Here is a 20,723-nt window from a genome sequence, read left to right as displayed (position 1 = left end):
AGCCACTTCTCCTTTTTGAGGTACTTTCCTTCCCCATCTTCCCATTTTTAGTTGATATTATTTTGAAGTAGGGCCTCAATGCAAAACTCTTTAGTTTGTTCATTCATTCATATGTTCACCTATTAATTAAAAATACTATCTATTGAGCACCTACCACATGCCCGGTACAGTGCTGTGGAGATACAGCAGATAACAAGGTACTGGGGGCCCCTGCCTCACTGTCTGAAGACAAGCTAAATGGAAATCTTTCAGCTAGAGTCCACAACCACTCATTCATGAAACTAAAAACATCTGTTCAAAACCTGTTGCTACATGCTGTGGAGTCTTTCCTTGCAGAGGGAAGCCAAAAGAACAGTGGTACTTACCACGGATTCAGCGCTAGCTACTTTGATACTATTATTGACATCCCCATTTCACACAGGAGGAAAACGAGGCAGATGGAGGTTTACCCAACATCGCTCAGCTCATAAGTTGCCAAGCCAGCATTTCAGTCAGGCATTCTGACCTACAGGAGTTGCCTGCTCTAACATTAGGGAGTTTATATGCCTGCCAGACACCAGGCATTGTGGAGGGCTTTGTATAAGTCCTATCATTTACTTCTCCTAATAACCCTACCAAAGGGTGATATTTATTGCCACTTTAGAGATGCAGAAATTGAGGCTCCGGGAAGTACAGTACCTAGCCCCAGGATACATAGCCAGTGAGTGTCAGAGCTGGGCACTGAGCTCATTTCTGTCCAGCTCCTCTGCAGGAGGGAAGGAGCATGGAGACAGAAGAGGATTGAAGAGTCAACCTTAGAGAGAAAGGAGCCAGGGGGGAGGGAGAGGAAGGTGGGAGAACAAGATGTCCCCAGTGGATGAAGCCCAGCAGAGTTGACAGTAGAGGAGGTGTGAAGGATAAGGCCTGGAGGTGGCATCAGGATGGGAGACAACAGTTTTCTATGGGGAGTTGTGCTCAGAAGCCTGATTATAGGTGGGGCATGGTGGCTAATGTCTGTAATCCCAGCATGTTGGGAGGCCAAGGCAGGAGGATAGCTTGAGGCCAGGAGTTTGAGCCTAGCCTCGGCAACATAACGAGACTCTGTCTCTACAAAAAAAAAAAAAAAAAAAAAAAAAAATACCTAGGTGTGATGATGGTGTCTGCAGTCTCAGCTACTTGGGAAGCTGAGGTGGGAGGATCACTTGAGGAGTTAGAGGCTGTAGTGAGGTATGATGGTGCCACTGCACTCCAGCCTGGGAGACAGAGTAAGAATCTATCTCTAAAAATAAATAAATAGGGCGGGGCACAGTGGCTCATGCCTATAATCCAGCACTTTGGGAGGCCCAAGAGGTGGATCTCTTGAGGCTAGGTGTTCAAGACCAGCTTGGCCAACATGGTGAAACCACATCTCTACTAAAAATACAAAAATTAAGGCCAGGTGTGGTGGCTCACACCTGTAATCCCAGCACTTTGGGAGGCCGAGAAGGGCAGATCACCTGAGGTTGGGAGTTCGAGACCAGCCTGACCAACATGGAGAAACCGTGTCTCTACTAAAAATACAAAATTAGCCAGGTGTGGTGGCACGTGCCTGTAATCCCAGCTACTCAGGAGGCTGAAGCAGGAGAATCGCTTGAACCTGGAAGGTGGAGGTTGCGGTGAGCTGAGATCATGCCATTGCACTCCAGCCTGGGCAACAAGAGTGAAATTCCGTCTCAAAAAAAAAAAAAAAAAAAAAATTAGCCAGGCGTGGTCATACGCACCTGTAATCCCAGCTACTCAGGAGGCTGAGGCAGGAGAATCACTTGAGCCTAGGAGGCAGAGGTTGCAGTGAGCCCACTGCATTCCAGCCTGGGTGACAGAGCAAGACTCTTGTCTCCAATAAATGAATAAAATAAATAAATAGGCTGGGCTTGGTGGTTCATGCCTGTAATCCCAGCACTTTGGGAGGCCGAGGCGGGTGGATCACCTGAGGTCAGGAGTTTGAGACCAGCCTGGCCAACATGGAGAAACCCCTGTCTCTACTAAAAATACAAAAATTAGCCGGGCTTGGTGGTGTGCACCTGTAGTCCTAGCTACTTGGGAGGCTGAGGCAGGAGAATCGCTTGAACCCGGGAGGTGGAGGTTGCAGTGAGCCAAAATCACGCCACTGCACTCCAGCCTGGGTGACAGAGTGCGACTCTGTCTCCAGAAAAACAAATAAAATAAATTTAAAAAAAGCAAACACAAGAATCAAAAAAAAAAAGAAGCTGATTGTAAAGCACCAACCAAGCGGTGAGCAGTCTATGAGATGTGGAGGTCCCAATGTCAAGCAATGATTGTTTCCGAAGGAAACATGAGAGGAAAGGGAGGACCCTTGAGAATGGGGAGACTCAAGCCTGTTTTTGACAAACGAGAAGGAGCCCAAACCAAAGCAGAAGCAGACTGTGTGTGAGTGCGTGTGTGCGGGGGAGGAGAGGGATACACAGATTATATCCAGAGCATGGAAGGGCTCTCCTTAAAGACAAGGAGCTCTCTTTTTCTAAGACCAGAAGAAAGTAGGAAAGGTGGGTAAATCTACAGAGATGTCCTTAGGCAGTAGAAGAGTGAAGTGATAGGGTGATTTGTAAAATAGGGACCCCCGTCTTTGTCCTTCTCACCTCCCCACTGTGCTGAGGCGAGTTTGAGTTTCTTAGGACTGCCATAACCAATGACCACAAACTGGGTGGCTTAAAACAAGAACCACTGACTCCACTGCAGTTGTTTTATTGGCTCACACTTCTCAAGGTCAGAAGTCTGAAATCCAGGTGTTGGAGGGTTGGTTTCTTCTGGATACTCTCAGGGAGAATCTGTGCTGGCGTCTCCCCTAGCTTCCGGTGGTGGCTGGCCATTCTTCACATTCCTCGGCTTGCAGCCGCATCACTTCTGTCTCTGATCCATCTTCACATGGCATTTTCTCTGTGTCTCTGCATCCAAATTTCCCTGTTCTAATAAGAACACCAGTTATTGGATGAGGACCCGCCCTAATCCAGTATGACCTCATTTGAACTAGATTACATCTGCAAAGACCCTATTTCTAAATAAGTCACATTCACAGGTACTGGGAATTAGGACTAGAACATATCTTTTGGGGGAACACAATTCGACCCACTACAAGGGTGTGCCGCAGAAGGTATAAAATGCTGCAGAAGTACAAGGTCACACCAAGGTCACTGGCTAAAGGAATCCTAAAATTGGTCCGGGTGGTGACTAACATCTGTAATTCCAGAACTTTGGGAGACCGAGGCGGGAGGATAACTTGAGCCCAGGAGTTCAAGACCAGCCTGGGCAATGTGGCAAGACCCTGTGTCTACAAAATATTTAAAAAATTAGCCAGGTGTGGTGGCAAGCACCTATGGTCCCAGCTACTCCTCGGGAGGCTGAGGCAGGATAGTTGCTTGAGCCCAAGAAATTGAGGCTGCAGTGAGCTGTGTTTGCCCCACTGCAATCCAGCCTGGGCGACAGAGTGAGACTCTGTCTCAAAAAATAAGTTTTTTTTTTTTTTTTTTTTTTTTTTGAGACAGAGTCTTGCTCGGTCACCCAGGCTGGAGTGCAGTGGTGCAATTTCAGCTCACTGCAACCTCCACCTTCTGGGTTCAAGCAATTCTCATGCCTCAGCCTCCTGAACAGCTGGGATTACAGGCTTGCACCATCATGCCTGGCTAAATTTTTGTATTTTTGTTAGAGACGGGATTTTACCACGTTGGCCAGGCTGGTCTCCAACTCCTGAGCTCAGGCAATCCGCCTACCTCAGCCTCCCAAAGTGCTGGGATTACAGGCGTGAGCCACTTTGCCTGGCCAAAAAATATGCTTCTAACCATAAGCCAGATTCGTCTCCAACTTTTCCTCTTTTCCCCTTCCTCCACTTTCACCTTCCTTCCTCCAACTAGCTTTCTAGTTAATCCAGCTAAGAACACAGGTGCCGGATGAAAGGTGCCTGAAAGGTTACTGCCTTGCAGATGATTTAAGCTCTGGGGTTGCCCTAAGGGAAGTGGCGGCCAGAAAGAACTCTATCTCAGGAGCAGGACTGGGAGGGAAGAGCCAGGGAGCCTGTCTGGAACCCTGATACTGTGCAATGGCCAGCCTTCCACTCCCCTAAAACCCTGCTTAGCCATAGAGGGTCAGACTACGGGAGCAGGCAGGTATCTTTAAATAGTTCAGTTCTGCCATATTGGGGTCCATCTGGAGGTCTTAAAGAACTTGATAACTCTATGGACCCCATTCCAGAAAAATATATAAATATTCACAAAAAAGTTGAGATCATGTCAAAAGCTTCATTGACATCCTTGAGCTTATTCATGAAGCCAAGGCTAAGAACCCCTGATCTAATATTCTCCCTCCACCATTTCTCCTAAGGACAAAACAGATCAGCAAGGATTATTGGTTTGTTCCACCTTGTGCAGCTGCTTAGAGGGGAGTCCAAGTCCAAAGTGCAAATTCTGATACTCTTGTTCTTTCTACCATATAGTGAGTTCGTTTCCATAAATAAAAACGACTTCTCCCCTTGAAGAAGCAGACTAAGAAGACACTGCTTTTTGAGGGAAGAGAGGAGGCAGGTGGCTGGGACTGGCAGTGTGGGTAGACAAAGTGCCTCCCACCCCCAGCGAGATCCACTCATTCCAACGTAGATATTTGAAATGGACCTGGGTTCCCACTCTACAGAGGAGCACTGCGGGGTCACTGAGCGCAGTCAGAGTTACAGCTTTGAAGGACCTTGTCCTGCAGTCAGGGAGGTAAGCAGTATGTGTCCACACACGGCTGTCGTGGAAGAGAAGACATTCTTGGGCTTTAAGGGGGACTGCAGATCCTTTCCAAGTCATCAAAGGAAGCAAGGTAGTCCGCTGATTTGTCTCCCTCTGAGACATTTAGGGGGAGAGCGCCTCACTTGCCAGAAAGACCAAGGACTGCACCGCAGACACCCACCTTTCTTTTCCTCATCCGGCGACACATCCTTCCTCCTGCCAACATCCCAACTCCTTTACACTCTGGGGACCAGCTCTTCTCAAATGCTGGCGCGGGGAACAGCCTATTTACCGCAGTTGAGGCGATTTTACTGGGAAATTCTCTTAGGAGCTCCTTGGAGAGGGAAAGCCTCACGGATTCGGCAGAGGTCTTAATCTGGAGATGTCCAAATTTAGGGGAAACCCTCCCCACCATTTGTCTCCAGGCTGTATTTTGGAGTTCTCAGATTAGGACCCTCTGGACTGGGGGCAAGATTTGTATGAGGGGGTCTCCAGCAGCTTGTGGGCTGGCCGCGTGCTAGGCCTGACTCCGTGTCCCCCACCCCCGGCTGCGCCTGGGCCTCGGGGGACCGGGAACCAGCCGGCGCCGCGTCCCCGCCTAGCGGGCGGGCCGGGGACCCCTCCCCTCCGCCCGTCCCCTCCTCCGCTGCTGCCGCCTCCCGGAGGGACGGCCTGGGGAGGGGAGAGAGGAGGGACGGGCCGGCGGCGGCGGCGGGGCTGTGGCCACGGCGGAGCGGGTGGCGGCCGCGGGGCCCCGGTGAGCCGGGCCGGGGTGCACGGGGGCCGAGGCGGCCTCCGAGCCGGGCCGGAGCCGTCGGGAGCCTGGGAAACACGGCCCAGGCGACTTTCTCCCGGGAGTTGTAGTCTTGCTCTGGGGGCGGCGCGCGGCCCGGCTTTCGGGGAGAGTTTTCTCGCGGGGCGGGCGGCGCGCGCGGAGGCTGAGGGGGAGGGGGAGCATGCCCGGCTGGAGCCCGGCCTCGGGGCGCGCCCCGGCCGCCGTCCCCACCTCCGCCTCCTCCTTCTCCTCCTCCGTCTCCTCCTCCTCCTCTTCCAGTCCCGCCGCCGCGGCAGCCAACATGGCTGCGCTCCGGAGCCCGGGAGGCGGCCGCTGCTGAGCGCCGCCCGCCGCCCCGGGCCCCCAGCCCGCCCAGGCCCCGGCCCATGGCTCCCGCCGCCTCACGGCTCCCGGCGCCCTAGGGCTGCTGCCGAGGCGCTCGCCTGCCCGCCCGCCGGCCTCGGGGGACCAGGGAGGCGTCCGGCGGGGCGGGGCGGCGCGGCCCGCCACCATGGAGCCCCAGCGCCGGGAGCTGCTCGCCCAGTGTCAGCAGAGCCTGGCCCAGGCCATGACGGAGGTGGAAGCCGTGCTCGGGCTGCTCGAGGCCGCGGGAGCGCTCAGTCCCGGCGAGCGGCGGCAGCTGGACGAGGAGGCGGGAGGCGCCAAGGCGGAGCTGCTGCTCAAGCTGCTCCTGGCCAAGGAGCGGGACCACTTCCAGGACCTGCGGGCGGCGCTGGAGAAGACGCAGCCTCACCTGCTGCCCATTCTCTACCTGAACGGCGTCGTCGGGCCGCCGCAGCCCGCCGAAGGCGCGGGTGAGTGGCAGACCCTTGGCCCCCGCCTCTGGGACGCGCCCTCCGCTTCTCCCTCCTGCTGGCCGAGGGTACCTCGCCGGGGCCGCCGCTCCACCTGGCGATGGCCTCGGTGGACTCGCTCCTCTGGCCCAGTTGGGGAGGCGGCGGTGCGCGGATCCCGAAGTCCCGCCGCCTCCCCCAGTCCCGCCGTTCGCTGTGAACAATGCCCCCCGCTGAAGGCCTTCACTCTCAGGTGCCTCGACGACAGGGTCCCCGGGGGCCACCAGGTCCAGTAGCGGGTAGGGGGTACCTCGGAGGATGTCCATCAGTCCCTTTTCTGAGGCTCCTCACCGTCCGCTAGCTTTGGCACCCTGTGCTAGCCTTTAACCAAGGGTACCGTCCAGAAGAATGGGACTTGGGCCAGGACCCCTACTCTTAAGTTTTGGTCGCTGCCATCCTGTGCCGGGGCCACAGCTGCTTTTTCATTTTCTGGCTGTCCCAGCTCCTTTTCCTCTGCTCAGAGCCCAGTCTCTCCCAGACTGGTGGCTGATTGTGCACAATGCCTGCCTGGGTTTCTTTGGAAACTGGGCCCGGAAAAGTTGGGGAAGTTGCATTGCACCATGGGAAAATCCTAGTAGTGGCTGCTGGGGCTAAGTTCTCTCCCTGAGAGCGCAGAGCTGCTTAACGAGGAAGGCTGGTGACTGGTTCCCTTGAGGGTGCCTTTTGGAACCCCTGTGTCTTTGGTCTTGGGGATGACTGATTTGTAAGTGTGTGTCTGGGTGCAGGAACGGATACTGGCGGGAGTTTCTGACAAGTGGTAGGCTTGTCCTGGCCTGGCCGTGGAGTGTGGAAGCCAGCCTTTTTAGACAAGGCAGCTGGAGGAAGAAGACATGGCACTGAGGGAGGAGGAGAACTAGCATTTATTGGGCATCTACTGTTGTGGCAGGCGCTCTGCTTTATCACGTTCAGTTGTCGTTGCCACTATGTGAGCTTTCTGTTATTCTTTGCCAGAGAGAAAACTCTGGCTTGGAGTGGTTAAAATGCTCAGAAAGTATTGGGCACCAGGAATTTTGAATTATAACCTATTGTTTGATTTAACTTGTTCAGAGCCAGGAAACAAAGTGCCATCTTTCTAGGTCTTGTCCCTGTTTTAACAGTGAATCGATAGGTACAGTAAAAATAAATAAGGATATATGTATAAAAGAAAAACAAGTGAACCGAGAGGGCTGAGAAACTGCCCTTAGCAACCTGAAGGTCAAAGGCTGATGGGACCCATTTATTTGGCTGTTAAAAGCCCCACTTATTAAGGGAATGATTTTATAAGGCATTCCTGGTAACAGCTCTCTTATGTTGGCCATCTTAACCTCAATTTTTGTAGCTGCAGGAAACTGACAGAGAGACTAAATTGCTGGCCACACAGCAGGTCATTTCATTGGTGGCCCTCCCGTCTCCACTTTGAGCTTCTGACTTGCATCTCTGTCCCTCAAACCTGCATTCTTTCCCCCTAGTTGTGGTCATGTCAGAGTTACTGGGCAAACCTAGTCCTTTCCTGGGATAGTGCTTTGGGAGATGCTAGGAAGGGACTGTCAGATGTGGCCATGAGGATAAGGACAGAGGGGATCTCAACAAAGTAATTTTTTTCTTTTTAATTGTATCTATGTATCTATCTAATCTATCTCTGAATGAAGAAGTTAAGATCTGTTTCTGAAAGTCTTTCGTAAAGCACAGAACTTAGTACAGACTGGAAGTCTGCATTGGGAAGCATGTGAATCAACGCTTGCCTTAATCTCTGAAAATTGATTGATGGATCAATTGCCATTAATTAGGTCTCACCCTTTCCGTGTCTGGTGGAGAATGTGGGGCCTCATGGGGCTGAAGTTCTAGGAGCTAGTCTTGACCTCTAAGGAAGGCAGAGATTAGGGTTTGGATTTTATCCCCTAGGGCATTGATTTCATACCCCAGTTTTACCACAATGCAGAGTTATGTGACTTTGGAGAGGGTCATGAAATCCTTAGAAAAATACTTTTCAAGGAGAAGTTAAGTTCATTTTATTTAATGCATTAGAAAAACCTGGTTGGGTGTGGTGGCTCATGCCTGTAATTCCAGCACTTTGGGAGGCCGAGGCGGGCAGATCTCTTAAGGCCAGGAGTTCGAGACCAGCCTGGCCAACATGGTGAAACCCCGTCTCTAATAAAAATACAAAAATTAGCTGGGCGTGGTTGTGGGCGCCTGTAGTCCCAGCTACTTGGGAGGCTGAGGCAGGAGAATCACTTGAATCTGGGAAGTGGAGGTTGCAGTGAGTTGACATGGTGCCCTTGGATTCCAGCCTAGGTGACAGAGCAAGACTCCGTCTCAAAAAAAAAAAAAAAAAAAGAAAGAAAAAAGTTAGGACAGCATTTGGTATGGCAAGATGCCACCTGAAGCCCCTGGGGAAGAGGGTGACATGGTGTGTCAGCAAACAGTGGCGTGTTGGGGGCTTTTGTTTTTTTGAGACAGGGTCTCACTGTGTCACCCAGGCTGGAGTGCAGTGGCACAATCTCGGCTCACTGCAGCCTCCGCCTCCCGGTCTCAAGCCATCCTCCTGCCTCAGCCCCGCAAGTAGCTGGGACCACAGGCACATGCCACCACACCAGCTAATTTTTGTATATTGTGTAGAGATGGCATTTCTCCATGTTGTCTAGGATGGTCTTGAACTCCTGAGCTCAAGCGATCTGCTTGCCTCAGCCTCCCAAAAGTGTTGGGATTACAGGCGTGAGCCACTGCCCCGGTGCAGGGGAGGCTCCTTTGTGAAGGGTAAATTGCTGTGTTGTAGGTCTCCAGTTTTTTGCTTTTTTTTCTTTTAGCCAGGAAGTATTCCTTATGGTCAAAGCTCAGTGCATAAGAGAGCAGCTCTGGCTGAAGGAATGGAAGTCTTCTTCCTTGAGGAGCCATAGTCAGGAAAACCCAGCACTTGGTCCTGCCTCCTTCCACTCCTGAGTGATTTCCACTCTGTGCTCTGGGCAGCAGCTCTGGGTATGAATTGGCCTCAGTTCGAGGCCATTGCGGAGCCTGAGAGAGGAACCAGCTGGCTCCCTGGGATCCTTAGCGTCAAGGGGTGGCTGCTTTGGCACCGATTCTCTGTTGGAGATGATGCCATCACCCACCTAGGAGCTTCCTTGATGGATTCCACACCCTGTGTGGGCTCCTGATCCAGAATGCCCATCCCCCACTGGCACTTGGGTGCTGAGGGAGTCTGCATTGGCAGCAGCCTACCACGTGGGGCCTGGAACTGGAAGGAAACTGGGGAGGACACGTGCCTGGGTGTTGGTGGGCAGGTGAGCAAACCCAACCCATCGGGGCAACTCTTGCTGAGTTAGATCCCCAGACATTTAAACCTACCACGCTCAGGCCTGGGGGTGTGGAGTGACTAGGAGACACACTGTGTTGTGGTTTTTTTGTTGGAGGTGTGGCTCTTATTCCGGTATTGATAGGGCATTGTCATTCAGGATTTTGTGTCCTATCTTCATATCTCATTAACTCTGTGGCAGCCCCAGGGAGATGAGTGGTGTCTTATGATCTTTGGTTCCAGGGCCCTGTCTGTAAGGAAGAAGTCGCAGGGCAGAAAGGTGCCTGAGTCAAGGCCAAGCCCAGTGCCCCTGATTCCTTGTCTGGGGTGGTTTTTCCTGTTCCCTGGTTAGGCCTTCCCACTACAATTTCAGGACATTTCCAGTCACTGTGGGACTCTGAAATTATGTAGCTTTCTCTTGTCCCGGATTTGATACATGGATCTGCCGGGAACAAGTGAACACCTTTGCCCCAGCTGGTGGTAGGGAGAAGACAGAATTGTTTACTTGAGTGGCTCAGTTGGGTCTCTTGTTTTTCCCAGTAGCCAAGTCTAGCTTGGTCACTTGGAGCCCCATGCAGTCCTTTGTTTTTTCCCTTTGATTCGGGGAAACACCTGAGTTTTTTCCCTTGAGGATTCTCAACTCCCTGCCCCTGGGGTGAGCCTCAGTATCTTCATCTGTAAGATGGGGCTAATGGTGCTGCACCGCCTGCCTCTGTCACCGGGAGCATTGAAGTGCCTGGCCCAGGTGGGGCTGGGGTGTAGACAGGGGCCGGCGTGCACAGGATGTAATTCTAGTCCGTAGCTTGCCGCCTTGTTGGGGGAATGGGACGCTCATGAGAGTGACATTATGAGACAGGTCAACTGATAGAGATGCACAAACAGGCTTTTTCTTTTACAAAAAACTCGGTATGCTACACACTTTCCCCAGATACTCTCATTCACCTCTAGTGGCTCTCATTACCATCTAAATGTGGGACTCCTCAAGTCATTCCCACCAGGCCTCTATTGGGAGGCAGAAATGGCAGAACTTGCTGGACCTCTCGTGTGCTCATTGCCTGATGTTTCCTTCTCATTCCCACTCCCCACACCTCCCGTGCCTCCTCTTTACTTTCCTAGTGAACTGGCTGACTTGCTTCATCAAACTTAAGAGAATGGAGCCAGCAGCATCCGCTGGAGAAGCCGAGGAGAGCTTCGCGAATGTGCTGGGACTTGGTGTTGAAGTGAAGCTCTGAATGCATGGAGCCATGGAGGGAGGACATGTGGGCCGCGTAGGCTGGACCGCACAGGCTGAGCCATAGAGAGGAGCCATGTGTTTACCCAGCCTGAGCAGAGCAGGGGATTGGCCTTGGCTCTGGGTGGAAGGGAATTGGGGATGCAGAGGTAATCTGGAGGACCTTAATGGCTAGGCTGAGTGGGAGGTTTGAATTTAGGCATTGTACACTGTCAGAAGTTAGAGCTGGAAGTTTGTTTTTTTTCCCCAAGGGAATAACCCTGCCAGGCTTTTCTAGTGGGACTAATGCAGATGGGTGCTGATTGTCAGGTGTGGGTTATTTATTATTCAGCAGAGGTTGCCTGGGCCTTTTGTTCTCTCTCTACTTCCTTCGGGTACCAGCCACCTTTTCTTCATCCCCTCTGCCCTGGAGGGTCAGCAGGGCAAGGGACATAAGTAAAAGCTCCAGCTGTTGTAGTTTTTCTTTTGGTTCTTTTGTTTGTTTATTTACTTATTTTTTAGAGACAGTGGAGTGCAGTGGTGCAATCATAGCTCACTGCAGCCTCAAACTCCTGGGCTCAAGCCATCCTCCTGCCTCAGCCTCCTTAGTAGCTGAGATTACAGGCGCATGCCACCCTGCATGGCTAATTTAGGTGGTTTTAATTGTGTTATTTAAGAGGAAGTGGCAGAGTCATTTGAAATTAATGGTTGAGAAGAGGTTTTTAAGTAAAGGGCAGATTTTATCTGTGTATCATTTCAGGGTACCTTTATTGCAAAATGACAGAAACTTAGCTCAGATCATCTTAGGTAGAAAAAGAGAAATGTATTGACTTAGAATATTCCACAACCTTTGGATGGATGGTGGAAACTGGCCTTTGGGACGTTTGACCTCTTGGATCGATGCTGTGGGCTTTTCCCACGGGTCTGAACATGACCTCAGGCCCCTCTGTTCATGTTCACAGCCCCTGACCAGGGAAGAAAGGGAGCTCTATCCAATCAGCCCAGGCAGACAAACCTCATGGTAGGATTCTGATTGGTCTGGCCAGTGTTATGTGTCCACATGAGGCCCGGTCACTGTGGCCAGGGCTAGAGGACTAAGACTGGCTCAGCTTTGGCACTGTGCCCAGCAGTGGAACCCCAGGGTAAGGTGATGGGCTACTGTGATTGGCAGCCCATTCCAACACTATGTGGGTTTTTGGAGGGCAGCAGAGCAGTTGTCTAAAGGAAGACAAGCAGCAGCGATGTCACGCAGGTAAAAGAGCAGATGAATGTCCACTCCAAGCATTACCACCTTTGTGCGATAATACAGTTAGCACAGGCGGTCATTGCTGGAGTGGGATGGTGGGTCTAGGTAGTAATGATCAGACCTTACAAGGTTTTAGACCTTGAGCAAGGTTTTTAACCCTTCTGAGCTTATCTCCTCTACAAAGTAATTAAAACACTAACTACTTCACTGTGCTATTTGACAATCCATGGTAGGAAAAATGGAAGAGCATTTTGTTACCCTGAGTAATATAGCACAACAGTGGCAGTAGTAGACAGCAACTAGCCTTAGAGCCAGAAAACTGGGAATCTCCTGGTGTTTCTGAGGGTTCTGTGGGAGCTCCTTGTATACTATGCCAAGCAGGTGTCAGAGCTGTCCTCCCTGAGCTGAATTTGCTGTTATAGTCCTCATGCCCAGAATAGAGCCTAGTACAAGATAGGTGTTCGATAATTTTTTGTTGAACGAATGAATAGTCAGCTGTGTGTAGAGTGAATGATGTATCCTTGTCCAGATCCTCTTCAAATATACATGCAGATTCCTAAGTGGTGACCTCATGGTGGCAGAGGCTGTGGGAGAGGAGGAAGGCTTGAGCAAGCCCCAGATGTACACAGGGATATCACCGCCCACGGTATGTCTGTGATGGAAGCAGGTGGTGTGACATTGATGTCTGAAGTTCCCAAGGTTGCCCATCAGGTACTGGTGGTGTGGAGCTGGCTGCCAGGAGCCATGTGGAGCACCCACACTGTCTAAGAGTAGAAAGTCATTCCCTTTCTACACATAGAATTTGAATGTCAACTTGATGTCCTCAAAAGAATACTGAGGAACTTTTCTTTAAAAAAAAAAAAAAAAAAAAAGCCCTGAACTGGAGATCTGCTCCTAACTGCAAAATCTTGACCTTGGCAGAGCCTTTTAGCTTCCTGGTGCTTGTTTTTTTTTTTTTCCCCCAGTTCAACAGTCAAAACAGAAGAGGTTGAGCATTGACGGGAGACTTGCTCATTCCTGTGGGGTTTTGAGCACTTACCAGGTGGCATTTGGTCCAAGGAGGTTGGGTGATTGGGTTGGACTTGATTTTGGGGGCCCTTCCAGCTCTACATCAGGATTGCTGTTAATCTGATTTAATGTTAGTGTTGAGTGGTTTTTGATACTCTGGTTTTCCATTTCCTGAAAAAGTAAGCAGAGTAGGATAAATATTTTGTTTCAGTTTTTTTTTTTTGTTTTTTTTGTTTGTTTGTTTTGAGATGGAGCCTTGCTCTGTCGCCCAGGCTGGAGTGCAGTGGTGCAATCTCAGCTTACTGCAACCTCTGCCTCCCAGGTTCAAGTGATTCTCTTGTCTCAGCCTTCCGAGTGGCTGGGATTACAGGTGTGTGCCATCACCCCCGGCTAATTTTTATATTTTTAGTAGAGACGGGATTTTGCCATCTTGGCCAGGCTGGTCTCGAATTCGTGACCTCAGGTGATCCGCCTCCCTCAGCCTCCCAGAGTGCTGTGATTACAGGCATGAGCCACCACTCTCGGCTGTTGTCTCATTTTTTTTTGTCCCACCTCATTCCAACCACCTGTATGTTCTGCCCCATGTGAGGGGGCTCTATAGTCGTTTCCTGAAACCCTGGGAAGATGTGAGCCACAGAGGTAGCAAACATAGAGAAAGAGGGCTGAGCTGCGTGTTGGCCTGGACAGTAGGGATGCTATGTGTGTTCAGCAGGGAAGAATCTTAAATGGGATTGCGCTGGGGGGAAATTGGATTTTTTTTTCGCCTTTTACCTGGGATAGACTGCATTCCTCTGAACGGTGTATCTCTATTGATCTTTTTGAGACTGCGTTCCACAAAAGTGCTACAGAAACATTTTAAACCAAATAGAGATGTTTGGAGTGTCCCATGTTGGCAGTCTATCCCTCTAAACCCTTGTTGGATAATTCCTGTTGACCTTGACGTTCATTTCACACTAAGGCTCATAACCCATTTGCTTTGAGGATTTAAACAAAATTGTGATAATAATTTACATAACATGAAATTTACCATTTGAACCTTTTTTTTTTTTTGATACAGAGTCTCACTCTGTCACCTAGGCTGGAGTGCAATGGCGCGATCTCGGCTCATGCAACCTCCGCCTCCCCAGTTGCAGCAATTCTCCTCCTTCAGCCTCCCAAGTAGCTGGGACTACAGGCATGTGCCACCACACGTGGCTAATTTTTTTGTATTTTTAGTAGAGACAAGGTTTCCCCATGTTGGCCAGGCTGGTCTTGAACTCCTGACCTCAAATGATCCACCCACCTTGGCCTCTCAAAGTGCTGGGATTACAGGCGTGAGCCACTGCACCCGGCCTTGAACCATTTTTTATTGTGGAAAAATATATATAACATTTACTATTTTAATAACTTTTTAAGTGTACAAATTCAGTAGCATTAAGTTTTTTGTTTTTTGTTTTTTTTTTTTGAGACGGAGTTTTGCTCTTGTTGCCCAGGCTGGAGTACAATGGCATGATCTCGGCTCACCACAACCTCCGCCTCCCGGGTTCTCCTGCCTCAGTCTCCTGGGTAGCTGAGATTACAGGTGCCCACCACCACGCCTGGCTAATTTTTGTATTTTTAGTAGAGACGGGGTTTCACCACGTTGGCCAGGCTGGTCTCGAACTCCGTACCTCAGGTGATCCACCCGCCTCGGCCTCCCAAAGTGCTGGGATTACAGGCGTGAGCCACTGCGCCCAGCCAGCATTAAGTATTTGTACACTGCTGTGCAAACATCAGCACCATCCATCTCTAGAAATTTTTCATCTTGCAAAATCGAAACTCTGTACCTATTGAATAATAACTACATGGCCCCCTAGACCTTGACAGTCACCATTATATGAATATTTCCTGTCTGTCTCTTTTTTTCTTTCTTTCTTTCTTGCTGTCTTTCTCTCTCTCTCTTTCTTCTTTTTTTTTTTTTTTGGAGATGGAGTCTCACTCTGTTGCTCAGGCTGGAATGCATGGAGTGCGGTGGTATAGTCATGGCTCACTGCAGCTTCAACCTCCCATGCTCAATTGATCCTCCCACCTCAGCCTCCCGAGTAGCAGGGACTATAGGCACATGCCACCACACCCAGCTCCTTTTTTTGTTTATTTTTTTTTGAGATGGAGTCTTGTTCTCTTGCCCAGGCTGCAGTGCAGTGGCGCGATCTCGGCTCACTGCAAGCTCTGCCTCCCGGGTTCACGCCATTCTCCCACCTCAGCCTCCTGAGTAGCTGGGACTACAGGCGCCCGCCACCATGCCCGACTGATTTTTTGTTTTTGTATTTTTTTAAGAGACGGGGCTTTGCCATGTTGCCCAGGCTGGTCTTGAACTCCTGGATTCAAGCAATCTGGCCGACTTGGCCTCTCAAGTTGTCGGTTTCTAGGAATTTGACTACTTTAGTTACCTTTTATAAGTGAAGTCAATACAGATTTGTCTTTTTGTGACTGGCTTACTTCTCTAAGCATAAAGTCCTCAAGGTTCATCCATATTTTAGTATATGTCAAAATTCCTTTTTTAGGCCGAATAATATTCATATATATATATATATATATTCTATATTTTATTTGTTTCTTTACCTGTTGATGGACACATTTGGGTTGTTTTCACCTTTTAGCCATTGTGAATAATGCTGCTATGACACCATGGGTGTACAAATATCTCTTCGAGTCCCTGCTTTCTCTTCTTTTGGGTTTATACCCAGAAGTGAACTTGCTGGGTCATATGGTAATTCTGTGTTCAATTTTTTGAGAAGGTACCATACTGTTTACTCTGAGTTTTAATTAAGGAAATCCATACTGTTCACAGCACCCTGACATGGGGGTGGATAGCATTTTCTTTCCTTTTTTTCTTCTAAAAATTGTTTTTGGCCGGGTGTGGTGGCTCATGCCTGTAATCCCAGCACTTTGGGAGGCTGAGGCGGGTGGATCATCTGAGGCCAGGAGTTCGAGACTAGCTGGCCAACATGATGAAACCCCATCTCTACTAAAAATACAAAAATTTAGCCGGGCGTGGTGGTTCTGTGCCTGTAATCCCAGCTACTTGGGAGGCTGAGGCAGGAGAAGTGCTTGAACCCATGAGGCAGAGGCTGCAGTTAGCTGAGATCGTGCCATTTCACTCCAGCCTGGGCAACAAGAGCGAAACTCTGTCTTACAAAAAAAAAAATTTTTTTTCTTCCTTCAGATATGGTTTGGAAAGTCTTAGGACAGTTCAGTAGTTATCTGTGACTCTTTTCTTTTTTGAGACAGGGTCTTGCTCTGTTGTTTGGGCTGAGTGCAGTGGCGTGATCATGGCTTACTGTGGCCTCAACCTCCTGGGCTCAAGCAATCCTCCTGCCTCAGCCTCCTGAGTAGTTGGTACTACAGGCATGTGCCACCATGCCCAGCTAATTTTTTTTTTATTTTTAGTAGAGACAAGGTCTCACTATATTGCCCAGGCTGGTCTCGAACTCCTGGCCTCAAACAATCCATTATTGAATAAGCCACCACACCCATCCTACATGTGACTCTTTGGAGGCCAGACATTAACCAAACAATCCTAGTGGCATTCATATCTGGCAGCCAAGGAATGTTCACACATTTTCTTTGTGTTTTCAGTACTTACATCTTCATCCCTAAAGGCCTTGAAGTATGTTCGTTATTTTTGCTCTTTGGATACTTCCTCCTTATCCCATTTAGGATTGGTTTGGTTTTTCAGTCTCAAATCCGGGATAACAAGGCTATTGAGACTTTCTTTCAAAAGGCCTAGATCAGCATTTCCCAAAGAAACATCTTCTAACTGCTAGTTTGCTGGGATGTTAGTGTTGCTATGCCCTAAAAGGGTTCTGTGGTCAAATGCATCCAGGCAGTGCTAGGTTCTTTTCTGCAGGCCACTTGAGAGGGCTAAGCCAGTGTGCTTTGGGGCTTCACTAGAGTGGCTTTATTAGGCAGTGTTTCCCAAACTGATTTAACCACAGAGTCCTTTATCATGGAGCATCTTGCGACATCAGTGTTCTGAGGAATGCATTTTTGGGAAATTAAAACATTAATGTGTGAAACTGGAGCATCAACGTATACCATCATTTTTTTACGTTTCCCCTAGCCCTCTCATTCAGAGTACCAAAACACTAAACTTTCCTATTTTTTTTTTTTTTGAAACGGCATCTCACTCTGTCGCTCAGGCTGGAGTGCAGTGGTGCAATCTTGGTTCACTGCAACCTTCGTCCCCCGGGTTCAAGCAATTCTCCTGCCTCAGCCTACCAAGTAGCTGGGATTACAGGTGCCTGCCACTGCGCCCAGCTAATTTTTGTATTTTTAGTAGAGATGGGGTTTCACTTTCTTGGCCAGGCTGGTCTTGAACTCCTGACCTCGTGATCCACCTACCTTAGCCTCCCAAAGTGCTGGGATTACAGGTGCGAGCCACCGTGCCCAGCCCCTAGTCTTTTAAATTCTGATACCAGCTGAAATAGTCACATGTGATTCTGGGGCCAGTAGTCATTATTTTATAGATGTGTGTCTTCTCTGGTCCTGTTTCCCCTATGGAGTTCGCCAAGAATGAAGCCTGGTTTTGTGATCATTATTCTTTGAATTGCTCTAGAGACTAGAAATGAGTGAAGAGAACTGGGCTTTGGGCCACAGTTGGGGTTTCTGGGAGAGCCTTGGAAAGATTTGTGGAGAGCCATCCTGGTGGTTTGGCGGCTGCAGGTCTGGGACTGGTTAAGTTTTGGGCAACTCTTTGCTGAGCCCCTGGGAGGTGCTGGGCTAGGAGGTGGGGAAGGTGGTCTCTGCTTTCAGAGTGTTATGTTACTCTTGGGAGGAGAAGGACATGGATGAATGACCCAGGGGGCATTCTTGGTGGGTTTGGAGCCAGGGAGCAAGGCTGCGGGACTGGAGACATCTGAATGTCATGAGTCCACTCTTGGGGACCCCCACAGACTGGGGCTTAAATCTTGGCTCTTTACTCCTAAGCTGTGTGACTTCAAGTCGCTTAACCTCCTGGGCCTGCTTTCTCTTCCCCATCTGTAGAAGAGGGGCTAATAGTATTCACCCAGGGCTTTGGTGAGGGTGGAGATGATTTAGGTGAGACAGGAGCAAGCTGCTGCTGCCGCCTCTGGAGCTACTCGGGGTAGCTTGTCCCTGAGTAGAGAACAAGCTCCCAGCCTGTGCATGGAATCAGGAGGCATCCCAGGGCATAGGCCATACTTGGAGTTCAAATGGGAGATGCCCAAGGCAGAGGCCTGCAGTGGACGAGGAGGCCCATGCTTCTCTGGGCTGCTCAAAAGACACCTTCACAATTCTTTGGTCCTGAAGCCCACATTTTTAAGGAGGGCATTGCTGTGACCTGTGAGGAGTTCAGTTCCAAAAGGACCTTGAAGAGCTTGTTTTTGAGGAAAGGATACTTAGAGGGACTTAGATGCTGCTCATTTTCAGATGGTGCAGGGTATGTAATAAGACCTGATTCTCTTTGATCCCAGAAAGCTGAACATGGTCTGATTGCCAGAAGGTACTTGGAGGTAGAATTGAGTTCATTTTAAGGAAGAACCATTCTCCCTCCCTGTCTTTCTTCCTTTTAAAATTCTATTAAAGACTTTCAAGAGCCAGGCATGGTGGCTTATACCTGTAATCCCAGCGCTTTAGGAGGTCGAGACAGGAGGATTCCTTGAGCCCAGGAGTTTGAGACCAGCCTGGGCAACACGGCAAAACCCCATGTCTACAAAAATAAAAAAAAATTAGCTGAGCAAGGGGACCCTGCCTGTATCCCCAGCTATTCGGGAGGCTGAGGCGGGAGGATTGGTTGAGCCCAAGAGTTTGAGGTTGCAGTGAGCTCTGAGTGTACCACTGCACTCCAGCCTGGGAGACAGAGCCAGACCCCAGCTCTAAAAAAGTAAAAAATGAAAAAGACATTCACACATGTGGAAGAACAGAGAGGATAATGTAACAATCACCCATCTCTCCCAACCAAATCCCAGGCAGCATGTCATTTTTCTTATAAATACTTAAAGATGTGTCTCTAAGAGATGAGGCATTAATAATAATTTCTTAATGTTATCAAGTTGCCCGGGTGATGCTCAGTTTTGCTTGTCTCAAAGATGTCATTTTATTGGTGGCTTATTAAAATCAGGATTTTAGCAAGGGCCACCCACCGCATTTAGTTGATGTTGTCTCTGAAGTCTGTTTTATAATCCCTGGCAGCTCCCCTTGCCCAGGCCGGTTGTTTCAGGAAGAACTTTTAAAAATGATTGGTGCTATCCAGCTCTGGAGTGGACTGTTCTAGGTGGCGACTTGCAATCCTGAAACTGTTTAGCCATGGTTTCCTCACAGGGCTGATGCAAACAATTAAATGAAATAACACGTACAAAGTGTAAATGTCTTTTATGACTTAAGTTTTTTATTTTTATTTTTTTTAGCCATGAGATCTTTTTTGTTAACTGCACTCTTAGGTGAGAGCCAGATCTGTAAATTAGACGAGAGAGGCACTGATGGGGAGTATGGGCTTGGAGCTTGTCCCTTGAGCTTGTGGCCTTCTTGAGGCTCCTCCACAGGTTTCCCTGGGGTTCTCCACAGTTCACAGAACCCAGTTTGAAAACCACTGGTCTGCTTGCTTTTGGTTTAAGATGCTCCCCATGTGGGAGAGGGAAGCACCACCTGAAAGCCTCACCTTGCTTTGCGTGAGCTGAGCTGGGGTGGTGAGCCACTGCTGGAGCCAGAGGCTGCGGATGGTGTTTTCACTGGGTACTCTTGTCTTCACCTGCTTCCTTTGTAGGTTTCCTCTTGGGATGAACTGTGCTTTTAAAAAAGACAAATAGCCACTTTGTGGCGAGTAAAAACTACTCTCTGTTAACCAGGACAGTGATGTGGGGAGGAGCAGAGTGAAAATCCCATCAGAAGGTCAATTGCAGTGAGCAGTGGTTACTTTTTTTTTTTGAAAAATTATTCTTGTGGGCATGCTGGCATGTTCCTGTAGTCCTAGCTACTTGGGAGGCTGAGGAGGGAGGATCGCTTGAGCCCAAGAGTTCTGGGCTGTAGTGTGCTGTGCTAATCAGGTGGCCAGTTTGGCATCAATATGGTAACCCTGGGAGCGGGGGACCACCAGGTTGCCTAAGGAGGTCAGAAATGGAGCAGGTTAAAACTCTCATGCTGATCAGTGGTGGGGTCATGCCTGTGAATAGCTACTGCACTCCAACCTGGGCAACATAGTGAGACCCCACCCCATCTCTATAAATAAATTGATAGATAGATATAAATAGAAAAATTATCCTTTTTTTTTTTTTTTAAAGAGACAGGGTCTTACCCTGTTGCCCATGCTGTCATGATTGATGGCATGATCCTAGCTCAATGTAATCTTGAACTCCTGGGCTCAGGTGATCCTCCTGCCTCAGCCTCCCTGAGTAGCTAGGACAACAGGTACCCACCATCATGCTGAGCTAATTAAAAAAAAATTCATAGAGATGGGGTCTCGCTGTGTTGCCCAGGCTGGTCTTGAACTCCTGGCCTTAAGTGATCCTCCCTCCTCAGCCTCCCAAAGTGTTGGGATCACAGGCATGAGTTGCCACACCCAGCCTGTTTTTTTTTTTTTTTTTTTTTAAGAAAATGTTATCACTTGTTTGCCTTACCCCTCTATTGCATAAGAGAACTGTTCGTTTTTATGCG

The 20,723-nt window shown here is 49.4% G+C and overlaps 1 protein-coding gene across 2 annotated transcripts in view; it reads left to right on the top strand.

Annotated features, from left to right (window-relative positions):
• Window positions 1-5,927: 5,927 nt before the first annotated feature.
• Window positions 5,928-20,723, top strand: part of DLG5 (discs large MAGUK scaffold protein 5) — a 136,054-nt gene continuing 121,258 nt past the window's right edge. Inside the window, exon 1 of one of the 2 annotated variants that reach the window (XM_016918719.4) lies at window positions 5,928-6,326. In XM_016918719.4, the coding sequence (XP_016774208.2) occupies window positions 6,023-6,326 (304 nt within the window). In that variant the 5' untranslated portion in view covers window positions 5,928-6,022. The remainder of the gene's footprint in view (window positions 6,327-20,723) is intronic. The other variant, XM_016918717.4, reaches the window with a different exon arrangement.

The sequence above is a fragment of the Pan troglodytes genome, chromosome 8 (genome assembly GCF_028858775.2).
Source record: "Pan troglodytes isolate AG18354 chromosome 8, NHGRI_mPanTro3-v2.0_pri, whole genome shotgun sequence".
Taxonomy (NCBI): domain Eukaryota; kingdom Metazoa; phylum Chordata; class Mammalia; order Primates; family Hominidae; genus Pan; species Pan troglodytes.
This window is presented reverse-complemented; position numbering and strand designations above follow the sequence as displayed.